At 38.9% G+C, this 19,877-nt stretch overlaps 1 protein-coding gene across 1 annotated transcript in view; it reads left to right on the plus strand.

Moving 5' to 3' along the window:
- The window catches only part of GABRG1 (gamma-aminobutyric acid type A receptor subunit gamma1), an 81,211-nt gene that overhangs the window by 20,430 nt on the left and 40,904 nt on the right, over positions 1–19,877 (plus strand). Inside the window, exon 2 of the mRNA XM_073340106.1 lies at positions 15,005–15,153. Within this exon, the coding sequence (XP_073196207.1) occupies positions 15,005–15,153 (149 nt within the window). The remainder of the gene's footprint in view (positions 1–15,004; positions 15,154–19,877) is intronic.

Consider the following 19,877-nt stretch of genomic DNA (forward strand, 5'->3'; position numbering starts at 1 on the left):
CCTTTTCATTGGGCCCCTGCCCCGTGGACCCGACCAACCCCCCCGCCCCTTCACTGTGAGCCGGCTACACGAGCTGCAGCCAGTCCGTTTCCAGACTGCACCAAGGAAACATCTATACACGCTCGTACTCCACACCCTTCACGTCCTCACCCTCACGTCCCGCTCCGACACAAAGTGGCGGGACCTCCTGCCACCTCTAGAGGGTGAGGAGCCCCGGTGGGCCAGCCTATATTCCACCTTGGTCCCAAGGCCCGCCGGCGATATCAGTTGGCGGCTCCTTCACGGGGCCGTGAGCACGGGCGTGTATTTGGCGCAGTTCACCCCAATCCCGGACACCTGCCCCTTTTGTGGCGTGAGGGAAACCCTGGCGCACGTCTATCTGGAGTGTGCCAGGTTGCAGCCCCTATTCCAGCTCCTCACCAATATTTTGTTAAGGTTTTGGTTGCACTTTTCTCCTCACCTTCTTATCTATGCACTCCCTGTCCGTGGCCCCACTAAGTCGCGGGACCTCCTGGTCAGCCTCCTCCTGACCCTGGCTAAAGCGGTCATCTATAAAACCAGGGTGAGGAGGTTGGCCGATGGAGTCTCCTGCGACTGCGGGGCCTATTTCCGATCCTCTATCTGTTCACGCCTCCGGGCAGAGTTCCTCTGGGTGGCGTCCACTGACTCCCTTGACGCCTTTGAGGAGCAGTGGGCGCTGTCCGGGGTTCTCTGCTCGGTGTCCCCGTCCGGCTCCCTTCGTTTGACTCTTTGACCGCACTACCGTCCCTGTTGTTCATTAGTTGTCCCCCGTAATTATTTGGCTTCCCAGGTCCTGTGGATCTCCCCCTTAGGCTGGAGGGGGGATCCTTTAGCACTTCCTGGATCCCAATAGGACTACTTTGTTGTACCCAACTGGTCTGGGTCTATCACAATAGACAACTGAAACATAAATCAGTAATGATACTCTCCTACCAATATACCTTCTTCTCAAGAAATAGCAATTATACTTTATCAAAAATGTAATTTAGTTGATAAATATATTTAACTAATAAAACTTTTCCATCTTGATGTATCCTTTATGGAAAATATTTATATACTGAATTACAGATAGCAACAATTTCCCTTTTTTCTCACAACAGTCCACCAACAAAAGTGTTCAGTCTGATAATGATAACATGATGATATGATAATCATAAAATATGCATTTCTTAATAATTTATAAGAATAATGTATTTGTATTGACAATAAAATATTTATGATGTTCGTAACAGTTAATTTCCATTTATGTGCTTGGTATATGATGTGATGAGAAACGACACTGTTGTCCATTAGCAACTGTAACTTTTTTTTTTTAAGTGAAGGTTGTTTTATTAACATTTAACCTCATTTTAACATTTTCTTGATTTAATATACAGTGTATCTGGTCATAGTTAAGAACTGAGAAGAAACTGTTCTTAAAATAATCGTAGTTTTCTTACAAGTGACTTAAAAGGAAACTTTCAAACTTTGGCAAACTAGATGAAAGAGGTTATTAAAACTTTGCTAGTCACTTTTAATATGAGGGTCTTGTGACATATACCTGTATTTGAATAAGAGGTTTTACCCATTCAGGCAGAAATCCTGCAAAAAGAACCATCCAGGCAGACCCCCATTGTCGTTAGTCAGTCTCCATAGGGATACAGGGGTCTATCTCTGCAGTGTATCTTGCAGAATTGGCACCCCAGTTTCTGCTTGAACCCACAATGAAGTTATAATTTCTTGTGTATAACAGAATATCTGGTTTCTGTGAATTCAAGAAACTAAACTATAGGAAATGCTATTCAAACCTGAAGAGTTGGGGTACCTTGACACTGCACTACCATCTGGGTGACCAGTCACGAGGACTCAACAGCATTATGTACAGATGTATTATCTCAGCACAAACTTGGCAAAGCAATGTCAATTGAACTTAAATCACATCTAACTCCTCCCCGTTTCTGTAGCATCACCTACAAAAATCATTGTTTGTTTTTTTTAATTACAAAGTATAAACAACCATCTTGACTTTAGCAAAGCTTTTGATACGGTCTCCCACAGTATTCTTGCCAGCAAGTTAAAGAAGTATAGATTGGATGAATGGACTATAAGGTGTATAGAAAGCTGGCTAGATTGTCAGGCTCAACAGGTAATGATCAGTGGCTCGATGTCTAGTTGGCAGCCAGTATCAAGGGGCTCGGTCCTGGGGCTGGTTTTGTTCAACATCTGTATTAATGATGATGGGATGAATTGCACCCTCAGTAAGTTCGCAGATGACACTAAGCTGGGGGAGAAGTAGATATGCTGGAGGGTAGGGATAGGGTCCAGAGTGACCTAGATAAATTGGAGGATTGGGCCAAAAGAAAAGTGCATAGTTTTGCACTTAGGAAGGAAGAATCCCATGCACCACTACAGGCTGGGGATCGACTGGCTAATCAGCAGTTCTGCAGAAAAGGACCTGGCGATTATAGAGGACGAGAAGCTGAATGTGAGTCAGCAGTGTACCCTTGTTGCCAAGAAGGCCAATGGCATATTGGGCAGAAGATCAAGGGAAGTGATTATTCCCCTCTATTTGGCACTGGTGAGGCCACACCTGGAGTATTATGTCAACTTTTGGTCCCTCCACTACAAAAGGGATGTGTAGAAATTGGAGAGTCCAGCGGAGGGCAATGAAAATGATTAGGGGGCTGGGACACATGACTGACAAGGAGAGGCTGAGGGAGCTGGGGTTATTTAGCCTGCAGAAGAGAAGAGTGAGGGGGGATTTGATAGCAGCCTTCAACTACCTGAAGGGGGGTTCCAAAGAGGATGGAGCTTGGCTGTTCTCACTGGTGGCATATGACAGAACAAGAAGCAATGATCTCAAGTTGCAGTGGGAGAGGTCTAGGTTGGATATTAGGAAATGTTATGTCACTAGGAGGGTGGTGAAGCACTGGAATGTGTTACCTAGGAAGGTGGTGGAATCTCCATCCTTTGAGGTGTTTAAGGTCTGGCTTGACAAAGCCTGAGGTCTCTTCCAACCCTAATATTCTATGATTCTATGATCTAACTGCACTTAAGCCATTGACTTGTGAGTATGCCTTAACAGAATAACCATGTTGTCATGTCAGTTCCCAGTGGCAGAGAGGAGTGGTGATAATAAATAGCGATGTTTATAATGCTGAAGGGAAGCTTCCAGTGTAGGATGGTGTAGAGGAGACACAGAAACTTAGTTTTATTTAACATTAATGACCATAGGAAGGAGTAAACAATGCATTGCGTCAGTCAGAAGATAAAACTAAAGTATTGGTCCTGCAAAGTTTTACGCACATGAGTACTTTTATGCATGTAAGTAGTTCCAATGAATTCAATTAATCTACTTGCCTGTGCAAAGTTAGATTTGTGTAAGTGCTTGAAGGACCAGGGACTAAATTGATAGTAGCTGTGAGGACACTGAAATAATACTAAAGGACCTTGGGAGACTAGAAGTGTTGTCAGGAAATAGCAAGATGAAATTTAAATGGCAAAAATGCCAGGTAATATATCTAAAAGGAGAGGGGAAGCATATCTAGCACTGTATTTTGGATTCCTCACATCAGTGCAATGGCAGAGATGAATTCAAGTATTTTTTAAAATTCAAGAGGTTCTTTAAAATATGTTTTATTCATAGATTTCTAAAGTAAGAAAGCTCCATTATGATCATGTACTTTGACATCTTAGATAACATGGGCCACATAATTTCACCCAATAGTTTCTGTATCAAGCCCATGACTTCTGTTTGAGCTGTAGCATATGAGAAATATATCCAGTCTTCAGTTAAAGACTGTAAAGTATAGCAAATCTACTGTGTCCCTAAGTAAGTTGTTCCAAGGTTAATTACTTTATTTTGCTGTATTTCTAGTTTGACCTTGTCTAGCTTCAGCTTCCAGCCATTGGATCTTTTTATGCTTTTTATTCTAGATTAAAGAACTATATGTTACAACCGGTCCCAGTCCTCATCTCTGGATGGTCTTCAGTTTGTTCTGAGTAGACCTGACCACTGGATCCCACATGCTTCTCACCTTCCCGTCCCCCGACTCTGGGTAGTGACTATTCACTGTTTCTAACTCTGGGTCTCAGACACAGTGTCAGGTGTAGACTCCACATCTGACACACTTCCTTGGGATATGGTCAGGGGCTCCAGAGCCCATCTGCCTTAAACCTTAAAGGCAAAGTTTCAACCCACCTGAGCCCTTAGTTGCTCATATACACTCTCTCAGATCCACCTCACTGCAGGCACTCCCAAGTTCTTAATTAACTACTTCAGGAACAACATGGCAGGCAAGCAAGGAATACAGGCTAAGCAAAGGAATTTCTTAACCACCTTTACTTTTATTCTCAAGAAAGTACTAGAGAGTTACAGATTTATGCAAACTAACATACTGAAACACAGCCTCGTTCGTGTCACATCACTTCCGAGAGTCTGAGGTCTGGTCAGCATTTCAGGCAAGGCACTGTCCTTCTTGCCTTCTCCCTCTCTACAGCCAGGTCTTCTGGCATAAGAACGTGTATGGCCCCTCTTGCTCAAAAAGCCCCCTCCTTAAGTACAGTCTGCTCCTTTTTGCCCATGTGCTTCATCTGGGAAATTCCAACCTCTTCTTCCAGTCTTGTTTCTGTGTAGAGAGTCCATTTGCCCATGATGATGGGCCAGTACTTGAAAGACCATCAAAGTTGGTGGTCCTAGATTGCTCTATGATGGTTTCTCAGCCATAGACATTCAACTAGGTGTCACACCCCAAATAATAAATGAATGTTATAATCTAAAATAGAAGGATACACTACAAAATAAAGGTCACAGTGAAGGTTACAAACCAAGATGGAGGTTGCAATACAAAACGGAGTTCACAATTTGATACAAACACTTTGTCACACTGTGTACTGTTTGAAATCTTTTCCAATAATAGGTAGTTGTAAACTATGATGACGTAACTCCTTACTTTTTTTGGATAAACTAAATAAACTGAGCTTCTTAAGTATCTCACTATAAGGCATACTTTCCAGACGCCAAATCATTCTTATAGCTCTTTTCTGGACCCTTTCCAACTAGTCAACATCCTTCTTGAAGTGGGCACACTAGAACTGGACATATAGAAGTAAAACCACCTCCCTATTCTCACTTGGTATTTCTCTGATCATGTATCCAATGCTTTCATTCACCCTTTTAGCTACAGCATTGCCTTGGGAGCTCATGTCCAGTGGTTATCTACCATGACCCCTTAAGTAATTTTCAGTGTTGTTTTCTTGTGTGCCCTACATTCTTTGTTCTTAGATGTATGATGTTGCATTTGGCTATATTAAAATGCATGTTGCTGAAATGGCCTCACTTTACCAAGTGATCCGGGCTAATCACTAATAACTCATCTGCCCCTATCCGTAGTTGCCAGTCCACCAATTTTTGTGTCATATGCAAATTTTACAAGCAATGATTTTATATTCTTTTTCAAATCACTGATAAGGCTATTGAACAGCATTGGGCCAAGAACAGATCCTTAGTGGTCCTCACTAGAACCACTCTCATTGGATGAAGATTCTCCATTAACAAGTACTTTTATCTTGCTTATATGAAACCCCCAGAAGATGTGATCCTGTTCTGGACAACATAAATTTCAGATACACAAGGATTTACTATACTTCTAACTTCATGTCTTCAGCATTCATGGAATATTATATCCTTTCTCTATACCTTTTCCCCCTTCACAATTGTAATTACTTAGACTATGTAATTACCTAGGGCTATCCTTTTATCTTGGGTCCTCTGATGATTCTCCACTTATTTATCCCTGTTTGGCTTGGGTGGGTAGTTCCATACAGAGTGTAGAGTTTGTTTACATTTAATTACTCAATTAATTGCAGGATCTGCCCAAAAAAGCAGAAAAATTAATTACTGCAAAAATCAGAAGGACCTTTCAACCTGACTCATGTGTAGTTGATATCAGAAACTTCAGAAGGCTATCAAAGCATTAGAAGACTTGCCAATCCATATTTCTCTGTTTTTCTTATATTCACTTGAAATAAGTTTTCCTAAGCAGGATTTGAGAGGGCACACTCCTCATTGTCAATTAAATACTTTTGATGACTACTTTATTCATCATGCTAGGATAGATATTTTTTTTCTGTTTGCATGATATATATGTAAAATGGGCAACATTGTTAAGGCTTCAGATCACTTTTAAATTGATTTGGGTACTTCAGCTCCTGAACAAAGCTTTTCAAGAGAAATCAGAACATACATGGTAAAAAAGAAGTGGTCATTACGGAATGGCTCTGCTACATTTAGTCCAATGATAATTTCAGTTTAAAGTTTTAAAGCTGCTTAAACCAATAGCAATAATAACCATCAGAGGTCAATTTAAAATTTATTACAGACAGTATCCACCTAAAAATATATGTAAAGCAGGAGAGAGCAATGTATAACTTCCTCGGAACATCATTTAAATGGAATATCTTTTAGAATCTATTCTTCCGTGCGTGACTTTGTTCACAGATTCAACCAAGATTTTATGAAAGAACTAGTGAAACTGGAACAGTGAATATTTACTCGAAGAGATGACAGACAATGTCCTTGTTAAGTACCCAGAGATAAGTTTGGTTGTACTGAAAGTTCAGTTACCTATGTTCAGATAGACTTTGTTATGCAAGCATCACAGATGTTGAAGGTCATTTAATCAGAAATATAAGAAAACTGTTTCAAGTGAAGATCTTGCTGTGACTAAAACTTAAATTGCTGAGCTTATTATTTGTGGGAGAATATTTTTAATGTCCTTTGGAGATATATTGCTAATCTGTGATGAATCAGAAGAGGCTTGATCACCTTGGCATACCCATTAAGATACTGCAAGCTTGATTGCCTGGGCACTTAAAAAAATTGGCAAAGGATTTCATTACACAGAATGATTGAAAGATAACTGAAAGGGTTTCTATTAGGGAGCTGAGTGTTTTTGATTTTGAAACAAAGTTTTTAATATTTAATGTTAAACAATTTTTTGTATCTAGTATATCCTCTAAAACCTCAACCATTCCTCCTGCTCAATAAAAGTGCTTCTGATTTCTGTGTACAATATGTTTTAACAGTATATTCAGATTTCCTCTTCCTTTAAATTTTTCTACTGCCTTAGGGCCAGATTCTTACATTGTAAAGCACTGTCTGCAAGTCTGCAAGCAGTCTTGTTTGAAATTATTGGATCCGCTTGGGGAGGCAATGTGAAAAAGGGTGGCAGAACTGATTATTAGAAGTTACATGTTTTGAGCAGAAAAAGGCTAGTTATATTCAGAACATTTCTAAGGCCTTTATTTATTCATATACAAGGACACACTGATTAGTATTTAAATCTAACCCTAGCTTTTCATTATATTCCTCCATAACATAAAATATGTAGCCATTATTGTCAGCTCTTGTGACTTTATTGTGACACTTGTGATATTTGGGGTTCCTTTTAAATGGGTTTCCATGAATGTCTAACTTTAAGCTCATGAAGTTTTGGCTTTAAACAGAATTGTTGTCATCACATTGACAATAATGGGAGATTGCATTTGCCCTCAGCAAAATGACCTCCATGTCCTTTTATTCTTTGCAGGTGAAAGTGAGGCTGCCAGCTTCCATTGTTTCCAAAGCCAGGCTGCCACTGGAAAATGAGACTGTGGGAGCAGGCGAAAGGGAATGTTTTAGGGGATAGGACAGGAGGTTATGAGGAGTCAAAGAAATGTGGTGCACAGGAAGCAGAATGAGGGGGATGCAGGATAATGTGGGGATCAGGGAATAGAGGTAGCTGGAGGCAAATTGAGTGGAATGTAGGGGCATGAGGTTGACTAAAGAGAGCTGTTGGGGAATGTAGAGAACAGGAAGAGCCACCCCACATCCCAAGGAATGGGAGAGAGTGCATAGGGATTCCTTCTGAGTAGTAAACATGGAGGTCTGCCTCGTGTCTTTTGAACACTAGAGAAGGTAATACAGGTAATGCATCAAAAACAACATAGAGATTACCTCATATATATGCTCCAACCTTTGAATCAAACTATCGTCTTTGATTGATCTACTCTAACATACTTTCTAAGAATGCCTCTCTCTCTTCCCCCCCACCCCCCAATACGGTTAGTTCTCCAATTGCAGCCACAGAGGTGGGAAGTTCTCTGGATTAAGTACTCATTGCAATGAAATAATACATATTTACTGATTAATAATATTTTTGTATATCCAGGACTCCCAGCTTTTCTCTAACCCCTGGAAGGTATAGTTGGTCCATTTTGGTTTCATATTTGCCCTTAATGGGCTTCGGATCAGGTCCTGTTGATGATGTGACCTTTGGCCAATTCATCCAATTTCTGAAGCCTCATTACCAGGCCATGAAAAAGAAATTCTTTATAGTATAGGACCATTTACAATGCTCTGGAGTAGGATAGTGGCTGTTCAGGTGTCTGACCAGCTGGAAGCCTTATCTGGAAGGCTTATCAATAGAGCCTTATTGTATATATGTAAACTATCCCAAACTGTATCATTAGTCAGGATGGTTATTTGCCATAATGAAAAGATGAAGAAATCATAACTTTGTCAAGGCAAAAAGGCAAAATCACATTTTTAATTAAAAAGAAACAAAGTAATGGAAGACAAAATTCTAATTAATACAGTCTAGATTACACAGGAGGCTGAGACAGAACACAGTGGGAAGCCCTAAAAGGAATAACTAGTGTTGTGTTATATGATTGGCTCACCTGTGTGCAGCATGGAAGAAGGGTTTTACCTAGTGGGACTATAAATGAGTAACAAAGTGTGTGTGTGTTGAACACTGGAGCTGTTAATTTTGTTAACTTAATTTGTTACTCCTGTGAATCTTGTTCTTGTAATGATTTTTATTTAGTGGATACATTCACACTCTTTTTCTGCTTTATAACCACAAGGCCTTTAAGGATAGAGCACACAGGAGGCAGGTCTTGCTGTTACTTACTTCAAGGTTCTGTTAAATATATTTGGGCTCTGGCCATATCTTTAGTTATCTCTAAATGATTATGCATTGTGAAGCACTGGCTTTCCCCTTTCCGGTCTGCCCAATCTGACTGCACTGACACTGCAGCCTCTGCCAGCCTATCGAGCAAAGGAACAGAACCAAGACTGGGTCTTCTTAATGTAGTTGTACTCTGGTGTCTGCTGATCACACAAACTGTTCCTTTTGTCTTCAACGTTCTCCTTGGTTCATTCATATCTAACCAGTATCAAATGTCCCAGGTATATGGAGGTGGAATGGGGGATGTGTTATGAATACCAACGTAGTGACTTCAGTAGACTATTAATAGATACTGAAGTACAGTAGAACCCCAGAGTTACAAACTGACCAGTCTACCACACACCTCATTTGAAACTAGAAGTATGCAATCAGGCAGCAGAGCAAAAAAAAAAAAAAGAAAAAAAAAACCCAAAAAGCTCCCCAAGTACTGTACAGTACTGTGTTAAATGTAAACTACTACCCAAAAAAAGGGAAATTTTTTAAAAAAACTTTTTGACAAGATAAGGAATCAGTTTCTATGCTTGTTTAATTTAAATTAAGATGGTTAAAAGCAGCATTTTTCTTCTGCATAGTAAGGTTTCAAAGCTGTATTAAGTTAGTGTTCAGTTGTAAACTTTTGAAAGAACAACCATACCATTTTGTTCAGAGTTACGAACAACCTCCATTCCCAAGGTGTTCGTGACTCTGAGGTTCTACTCAGTGCAATGAAGGGGTTAACAATGGGCTTTGACTAAAGGTAAGTGCAATGCTAGTAGTTCTGTTCAAAGCAATAGTGAAGTTAAGTGCAAATTTCAGCTCCTTTAGAAGAGCGTTGACCTGAAATGTTGACCCAGTTCTGACCACCTTACTGACATCTCATCATAACTTTTTATTATAAGTATTATTCTGTGTTAGGAAGGAAAGCAAAGTCTCCAAGTTCATAAAGTCATAGGGAACACTGTACACTCCCCTGTGGCTTGTGCACTATTAGTTCCCATTATCCAGAAATAAAATTTCTTATCAACCACAATTAATCATTTAATTCATTTATGAAAACTCTAAGGTCACTTTATCTAAAACGTTTAATCTTTATGGTCATTGATTGCGTTTAGGCACTTACATTTATAGGGTGCATATAATCCCTGGTATGGTACCTAACCGTACTTATGCTGTATCTGGCAGAAGGAGCAATATCACTGCTCTATTTTTTATAATTCATTGCATAACCTGACAAATGTTAATTACAACTTAAAGCTCATCTGATTATTTCCCCTCATATTAAAAGTAGAACAAAGACCTATGATATTAAAGTCTAAAGATGAACATGCTGCCTGATGCTGAAAAGACTTAGTCATTAGTCACTTATGCTCAGGGATTTATTAGTCATGGTAATGTCTCTAATTAGTTGGAGGGTATAAGCATAATTAGGGCACTTTTTATCTAATTACAGTTAACCATATATATGTAGTTACTGTTCAGTTTATCATCATAGCCACTGTAATAAAAACCTCTGTTTAGAAATGAAATTACTTTTTATTTATGGCAAGACTTATTTATGCTCCTTCAAGTTTATTTTTATTTTAAAAGAATTCATAGTTAAGTCAAACTCAGTATCTGAAGTATAATGGGTGATAATTAGTGTAGTGCCAGGGAACAGTAAATTTTTAATGTTTGACAGTCTATCAAATTCATTCTTAATCTTAGTGCCTACAAACATTCTCCAAAGGCTGCATAGAGAGTGGATCTTGTTGAGACAAATCATATTTCTTTTCCATTACTTTACACTTACAGTAATACATAGGAGGAAAGAGATGTCATGCAGTGGAAGTACTGAAATGTTCTGTGACTAAAACTGGAAGAAAATAAATATACATAAAAAAGTAAAATTGTCTTCCCTCCATTGTTTTAGGAATGGGTAGAGTTCTAGTAGTAAGGATTGTGGCAGAAGATGGGAGTGAAGGGTGGCTTTAATATACATGAGTATTCAATATTTTTATTATGGCACAGTAATAAAAAGGTTTCTATCCCAAGTCTGCCCTTGCCAGATATTCAAGCTACAGCCTTTAATTCAACAGTTTCACCTCTATGCCATAGAAAAAATATAGCCACCCAAGAAAATGAACAAAAATACCCCTTCCTTGCCATTGGGTAGGGCGAGTATTGAGCGTTTTTAAAATATAGACCCTGGACCAATAATCAAAATAAGAAATGTGACATCTAATAAGAATCATACTCATTGGACTTATTTAAGTGAATTTGAAAAAACTGAAGGATGCCAGGATGGAATTCTTCCATCTGTTTTCCTAGTACCATATTACTGATGAATGTTGATGTTAGTAGCTTATAAAAAGTTATATTTGTATTTGTAATATAGAGTTTTGAAAGTTGAGGGGAGGGAATGTTCCCATTGGTTGGGGGGATAGTGAAATAATAAAAAAAATATATATATTCTATCCTGTGTTTAATGTATAAAAGAGGTGAGTCTATGGCAGAGTACATCAAACTACTATAATTTAGAAAAGTGCTAGAATCAGACCTTTTGGTTATATCCTTACCACTTGACCTAAAGATATAACTCCTTTAGCTATGAGTCGGTGGCTCTTAACATTGGTGTGGGAAGGTCACTAAAAGGGGACATGATCCCATTCACATCATCTCTTCCTTCAGAATTTAATGAAAAAGCACTGATGCTTAAAGTGGCTCCACTCGAGCAGATCCCTGCACCTGCATGGAGCCCAGCTGGTTTTGAGTCATTGGTAGGTGTAGGTTCTGTCTGCACGGAGTCACATTTGCAGGGCTGGAACCTTTAAATAAAAAAAGAAGAAAAGGCCTGCTCCACAGCAGTGATATCTCCATCCAATGTACATTTGTTGTAAATTCAGTCTAACTACTCATTATCCTCAATGGGAAAAGCAAAGAGAGTACAGAGCCCCTATACTTTTACTAAATTTAAGCAGTGATTAGAGTAACCAAGCAGGTATAAACAGGGACAAAACATAAAATAATAGCAATTGGTAGTTCTGAAAAGATGCATGTACAGTTGTGAGACTTCTGTTATTATTCATTTTAGTGTTCGGTATGGAATTCCACTAATGGGAATCTTTAAATAATTAATAGCTGATATTGTATAATGTCTGTACAGTACTATAGAGATGTTTAGTTCCTTAGACTTGAAAGGCATTGCATAACACTTAAGTGATTTCCACACTATTGCAGGGGGGGCTGGCAGTGACCCCTGTATCTAGGTTGCCTAACACTTTCTATTATAAAAGATTCTTACAACTTTTTGCATAGTTATTAACACCTCTGTTGTTTGCTGTAGGCCTTTTGATTTTTCCCAGGAGGCAAGCGTTGAGATCAGAGAGGTGCCTTTTGCTCATTCCATGAAAATCCATTCAGCTGTGGCTCAATTCTAAACTACTGAAAATAGCAATTTCCCTTTTGTGCCTGCTTAATTTTGGCAGCAAGCCAAACACCATGAACATTCTATGGCCTTCTCCTCACAACCGCAGCAGCAACATGTAGTGCAGTGGGACCCCCCAGGAACAGACTGAGCAGCCACAGTAGTTGTAGCAGGGAGAGGGAGGAGAAGAGAGCAGTGCGGGGCTCCCCCTGACCACCTGGACATCCAGCACATAGCCCTAGCAGCCCAGTCTTCCCTCTAGGGGCACTAAATGAGCAAAAAGGTCTTTCCGCCTCCCAAAGTGAGACACGGAACCAAGCTAACATTAATCATCGTCCGAAAGCCAACACTTTCTGTGAAAAAAAAATAGTTTAGTTTTAATCCCAATTTTCAATTGGAAAAAAACAGTTTTGATAGAATTTTTTCAACCAGCCCTAATTATGTATTTTGAGAAATGGTAGGAGATCGTCTGATTAAAGACTAATTTGGGATATCTATACAAAGGAGCAGAGTTAAGTCTGAGCATTCATATTCTTGCAGTGTCATTTCTTGACTTGTTTGGATACTTGACTCTATAGGCTTAATGTTCTCTCCATGTAGAACTTTTTCTTTTTGATTCTATTTTGATGGAATATAATCAAGAGGACTTGATTTATATGTGCAGAATACTTTTAAGTTAGTTTAGACATTTAGGACTTATGAACTTCGAAAATTCCCTTTAATGATTAAAAATATGCATTGACTTTTGTAATCTGTTGGTCATCATTTATAATAACACATCTTAATGGCATTAATTCACTATAGAAAAGTAAAATGTTTTAAAACTAAATATGGGATTTTTTAAATCACCTAAGTGACTTTCAGTGACGCTTGTGATCATTAGTCACTAGGATATATCTACGCTACCTTTTAAAACCTGCAGCAATGATTCTCAGAGCTTGGGCGTAAAGGCCCCTGCCTCAATATTAAAAACAGCTGTGTAGATTTCAGGCTTGGGCTGGAGCTCTGGCTCGGAAGCTCAGGCAGCGTGGTGGGTTTCAGAGACTGAGCTCCAGCCCAAACTGTAAGGTCAACTCTGTTGACAAAAACCCCATGAACCCATGTCTGAAGGCCTGGTCTCTGAGACTTGCTTCCGTGGGTTTTAAAATGCATTGTAGATGTACTCTTAGGCACTTCTGAAAAATCTTACCCTCAGAGTACAATGGAAAGCAGTAATTTTTTTAAACAGTATTGATGTGCAACTTCTTCCAAGGATAATAATATAACTCCTTTTTGTTGCCTAAATACCTTTGCTTATCTTAGCATTGAAACTATGACTTTTATGGGTTCCATATGCTGTATTATAATTAATGCTAGCCATTGTCTCTTTGTCAAGGTACACTGTATGACTCCCATAGTTACTGCTGAGACAAGGTGGGTGTGGTAATATGTTTTATTGAACCAATTTCTGTTGATAAGCGAGACAAACTTTCAAGCTTACACAGAGCTCTTCCAATAAAAGGTATTACTTCACCCACCTTGTCTCTCTAATATCTTAGGATCAACATGGCTACAACAACACTGCATAGTTACTACTATCAGTTTGATGCACTTTGATTAGAAGCCCACAGCAATTTCCTTGGGGATGAGTAACGTAGATTGCAAACATTAGCAATGGAGAAATATTTAAGTCCACACTCATTTGATTCAAATGGAGATGAAAATTACTTCCAGGCATTCGCTGGTGTTTTGGAGATCATCTGAGTGGATCTATAGACACACATTTAAGCCACTACCATTTTTCTTCTGAATCAGTGATAAATTATAAATGGCTTCTTATCTAATTGAAAGGTAGATAATAAATGGGCATGTAATTGTTTTCCTTGTGTATTTCTTCCATCTTAATAAAATGTCCTGATAACAAATAATTTGAACTAAAAGGAATAATATAGCACTCTTGCTGCTGTCTGTTTAAATGTAAATAAACTAATGACACACAACTTTTAGCTCCTAACTATGAACATTTAGTCATAAAAGAATGCATACATTAGGAATCCTTGCTCATTGTTTGGACTAAGTAAAATAAATGTGTTCTGTTTTAGAATATTCTGAGGCTAGAACAAAGTATTACCGTATGGGAAATCTTGGTTTGGGAATCTCGTCACTGGGCACTAGGAGAGCTGGAGACATTAAGGTGATGGTTTTGATTTCTGAGGGACACCTACTCTCATGATTCACCATCCCTTAGAAAAATTAACATAGTGATTTAAATACAGCTGTTGAATTGGGAAAAGCTTAAGAAAAAGCTCAAAATAAAGGTAAAATTGCTGTCAAGATTTCATTCAACTTCACTCTATTTGTGATCTGAGTTATTGTATCTGAATGGCAAACTCTCTTCTTGACACATTTCTCAGGTGGATGAGATACTAGGTGCTCTCTGCTGCCGAAAAAAATAAGCAATAAAATATATCAATTAGGTGTAACTATGTGCTGGCATCAGAATATGTTCAAATCTTTATTCTACATAATAATTAGGTTACCATGTTTACTCTTTTTGTCATTTCATTCTTCCTGCAGAGTGTATTTTGTTTCACTGTTTTTCTTCCCTCATGTTTCATTGAACCACCCTTAGTGCTGATAAAGCAGATGATGAGGATGATGAAGATCTAACAGTGAACAAAACATGGGTACTTGCACCAAAGATACATGGTGGAGATGTCACTCACATACTGGATTCCTTACTTCAAGGCTATGACAGTAAACTTCGGCCAGATATTGGAGGTAAGTTCATCTCACATTATCGTAAATAGAAAATATGAACCAGAGAATGCAGACATTGCATGGGCTTTAATGAAATGGTGGCAAGTAGCTGTTTAAAAGTCAACTGTTCATGAATTAATGTATCAAGCTAGACAAACAGAATGTAAATAAAATGGAATATGTGAAAATAAATTTCCACTTTTTTATAGCAAGTACAATAGAAATTGTATATATATATATATATATATATATATATCTGTTTTTTGTACTATGTAAAGTATTTAACTTTTGAGGCTGTCATAAATATAAAGGGAAGGGTAAACCCCTTTGAAATCCCTCCTGGCCAGGGGAAAGCTCCTCTCACCTGTAAAGGGTTAAGAAGCTAAAGGTAACCTCGCTGGCACCTGACCAAAATGACCAATGAGGAGACAAGATACTTTCAAAAGCTGGGAGGAGGGAGAGAAACAAAGGGGCTGTGTCTGTCTATATGCTGTTTTCTGCCGGGGATAGACCAGGAATGGAGTCTTAGAACTTTTAGTAAGTAATCTAGCTAGGTATGTGTTAGATTATGATTTCTTTAAATGGCTGAGAAAAGGATTGTGCTGAATAGAATAACTATTTCTGTCTGTGTATTTTTTTTGTAACATAAGGTTTTGCCTAGATGGGTTCTCTGTTTTTTAATCTAATTACCCTGTAAGAGATCTACCATCCTGATTTTACAGGGGGGATTTCTTTATTTCTATTTACTTCTATTTTTATTAAAAGTCTTCTTGTAAGAAAACTGAATGCTTTTTCATTGTTCTCAGATCCAAGGGTTTGGGTCTGTGGTCACCTATGCAAATTGGTGAGGCTTTTTATCCAACATCTCCCAGAAAAGGGGGGGGGGGGTGCAAGTGTTGGGAGGATTGTTCATTGTTCTTAAGATCCAAGGGTCTGGGTCTGTAGTCACCTAGACAAATTGGTGAGGCTTTTTACCAAACCTTATCCAGGAAGTGGAGTGCAAGGTTTTGGGAAGTATTTTGGGGGGGAAAGACGTGTCCAAACCACTCTTCCCCAGTAACCAGTATTAGTTTGGTGGTGGTAGCGGCCAATCCAAGGACAAAGGGTGGAATATTTTGTACCTTGGGGAAGTTTTGACCTAAGCTGGTAAAGATAAGCTTAGGAGGTTTTTCATGCAGGTCCCCACATCTGTACCCTAGAGTTCAGAGTGGGGGAGGAACCTTGACAGAGGCAATATCAAATAGGTAACAAATTACTGCAATTCCATGTTTGTTTGTTTTTTCATTTTGCTATTTTAAATGTGATACCTTTGAGAAGAAGGTATTCCACATTGAGTGTCAAAAATCTACCCTGAAATCTGCAAATATTTATTCAAATGTTTCTACCCAGTATTTTTAGTCCTGTTGGAGATAACACAATGCAATCCGTTTCAGGAACAGGTTTAACTCAACTCACTGTTACTAAAAAGAAAAGGAGTACTTGTGGCACCTTAGAGACTAACCAATTTATTTGAGCATGAGCTTTCGTGAGCTGTAGCTCACGAAAGCTCATGCTCAAATAAATTGGTTAGTCTCTAAGGTGCCACAAGTACTCCTTTTCTTTTTGTGAATACAGACTAACACGGCTGTTACTCTGAAATCTGTCACTGTTACTACTGATTTGTATCTAATCATGGAACACAGTAATACCAGGGTACAAAATATATCAGGAGGACACAACAGGTCATGCTGGTTGGGGAGTGTCACTATATGTGGCAGAAAGTGTAGAAGCAAATGAAGTAAAAATTTTAAATGAACCAAACTGTACCATAGAATCTGTATGGATAGTAACTTCATGCTCAAATAATAAGAATATAGCAGTAGCGATATACTACCAACTACCTGACCAGGATGGTGATAGTGACTGTGAAATGCTCAGGGAGATTAGAGAGACTATAAAAATAAAAAACTCAGTAACAATGGGGAATTTCAACTATCCCCATAGTGACTGGGTACATGTCACCTCATGTACATGGATGAGATGCAGAGATAAAGTTTCTTGACACCTTAAATGACTGCTTCTTGGAGCAGCTAATCCCGGAACCCACAAAAGGAGAAGCAATTCTAGATTTAGTCCTAAATGGAGTACAGGATCTGGTCCAAAAGGTGAATATAGCTGGACATCTTGGTAAAAGTGACCATAGTATAAGTAAATTTAATATCCCTGTGGCGGGAACAATACCACAGAAGTCCAACACAGTAGTTTTAATTTCAGAAAGGGGAACTACACAAAAATAAGGAAGTTAGTTAAATAGAAATTAAAGGGTACAGTGCCAAAAGTGAAATCCTTGCAAGCTGCATGGAAACTTTGTAAAGACAACCTAATAGAGGCTTAACTTACATGTATACCCCAAATTAAAAAACATAGTAAGAGAACCAAAAAGTGCCACCATGGCTAAACAACAAAGTAAAAGAAGCAGTGAGAGGCAAAAAGCATCTTTTAAAATGTGAAAGTAAAATCCTAGTGAGGAAAATAGAAAGGAGCATAAACTCTGGCAAGTGAAGTGTAAAAACAGAATTAGAAAGGCCAAAAAAGAATTTGAAGAACAGCTAGCCAAAGACTCAAAAAGTAACAGCATTTTTTTAAAGTACATCAGAAGCAGGAAGCCTGCTAAACAACCAGTGGGGCCACTGGACGATCGATATGCTAAAGGAGCACTCAGGGACGATAAGGCCATTGCAGAGAAAATAAATGAATTCTTTGCATCAGTCTTAATGGATGAGGATGTGAGCCATTCTTCTTAAATACAAATCTGAGGAATGTCTCAGATTGAGGTGTCATTAGAGGAGGTTTGGGAACCAATTGATAAACAGTAATAAGTCATCAGGTCCAGATGGTATTCACCCAAGAGTTCTGAAGGAACTCAAATGTGAAATTGCAGAACTACTAACTGTAGTCTGCAAAAAGAAAAGGAGGACTTGTGGCATCTTAGAGACTAACAAATTTATTTGATCATAAACTTTCATGAGCTACAGCTCACTTCATCGGATGCATTCAGTGGAAAATACAGTGGGGAGATTTATATACACAGAGAGCATGAAACAATGGGTGTTACCATACATACTGTAAGGAGAATGATCAGGTAAGGTGAGCTATTACCAGCAGGAGAGCGGGGGTGGGGGGGAACCTTTTGTAGTGATAATCAAGGTGGGCCATTTCCAGCAGTTGACAAGAACATCTGAGGAACAGCTGGGGGGGGGAAGGGGGAGATAAACATCTTTTAAATCAGCTTCTGTACCAAATGTCTGGAGGATAGCTAATGTGATGCCAATTTTTAAAAAAGGGTTCCAGAGATGATCCCAGCAATTACAGGTCGGTAAGCTTGACTTCAGTATCGGGCAAACTGGTTGAAACTATAGTAAAGAACAAAATTGTCAGACACATAGGTGAACATAATTTGTTGGGGAAGAGTCAACATGGTTTTTGTAAAGGGAAATCATGCCTCACCAATCTACTAGAATTCTTTGAGGGGGTCAACAAGCATGTGGACAAGGGGAATCTAATGGATATAGTGTACTTAGATTTTCAGAAAGCCTTTGACAAGGTCCCTCATCAAAGGCTCTTAAGCAAAGTAAGCTGTCATGGGATAAGAGGGAAGGTGCTCTCATGGATTGGTAACTGGTTAAAAGACAGGGAACAAAGGGTAGGAATAAATGGTCAGTTTTCACAATGGAGAGAGGTAAATAGTGGAGTCCCCCAAACGTCTGTACTGGGACCAGTCCTATTCAACATATTCATAAATGATCTGGAAAAAGGGGGAAAAAGTGAGATGGCAAAATTTGCAGATGATACAAAACTACTCTAGATAATTAAGTCCCAGGCAGACTGCGAAGAGCTACAAAATGATCTCACAAAACTGGGTGACTGGGCAACAAAATGGCAGATGAAATTCAATGTTGATAAATGCAAAGTAATGCACATTGGAAAACATAATCCCAATTATACATATAAAATGATGGGGTCTAAATTAGCTGTTGCCACTCAAGGAGGAGATCTTGGAGTCTTTGTGGATAGTTCTCTGAAAACATCCACTCAATGCTGCAGCGGCAGTCAAAAAAGCAAACAGAATGTTGGGAATCATTAAGAAAGGGATAGATAATTATACAGAAAATATCATATTGCTTCTATATAAATTTTGACTACTGTATGCAGATGTGGTCACCCCATCTCAAAAAAAGAGATATTGGGATTGGAAAAGGTTCAGAAAAAGACAACAGAATGATTAGGGGTATGGAACAGCTTCTGTATGAGGAAAGATTAATAAGATTGGGACTTTTCAGCTTGGAAAAGAGATTACTAAAAGAGGATATGATAGAGGTCTATAAAATCAGAAATGTAGAAAGTAATAGGGAAGTGTTATTTACTGCTTCTCGTAACACAAGAACTAGGGGTCACCAAATGAAATTAATAGCAGCACATAGCATAGTCAACCTATGGAACTCTTTACCAGAGGATGTTGTGAAGGCCAAGACTATAAAAGGGTTCACAAAAGAACTAGGTAAATTCATGAAGGATAGGTCCATCAATGGCGATTAGCCAGGATGGACAGGGATTGTGTCCCTAGCCTCTGTTTGTCAAAAGCTGGGTGACAGGGGATGGATCACTTGATGACTACCTGTTCTGTTCATTCCCTCTGGGGCACATCTCACTGGCCACTGTTGGAAGACAGGATACTGGGCTAGATGGACCTTTGGTCTTGAGCAACA

The sequence above is a fragment of the Lepidochelys kempii genome, chromosome 4 (assembly GCF_965140265.1).
Source record: "Lepidochelys kempii isolate rLepKem1 chromosome 4, rLepKem1.hap2, whole genome shotgun sequence".
Classification (NCBI taxonomy): Eukaryota; Metazoa; Chordata; order Testudines; family Cheloniidae; genus Lepidochelys; species Lepidochelys kempii.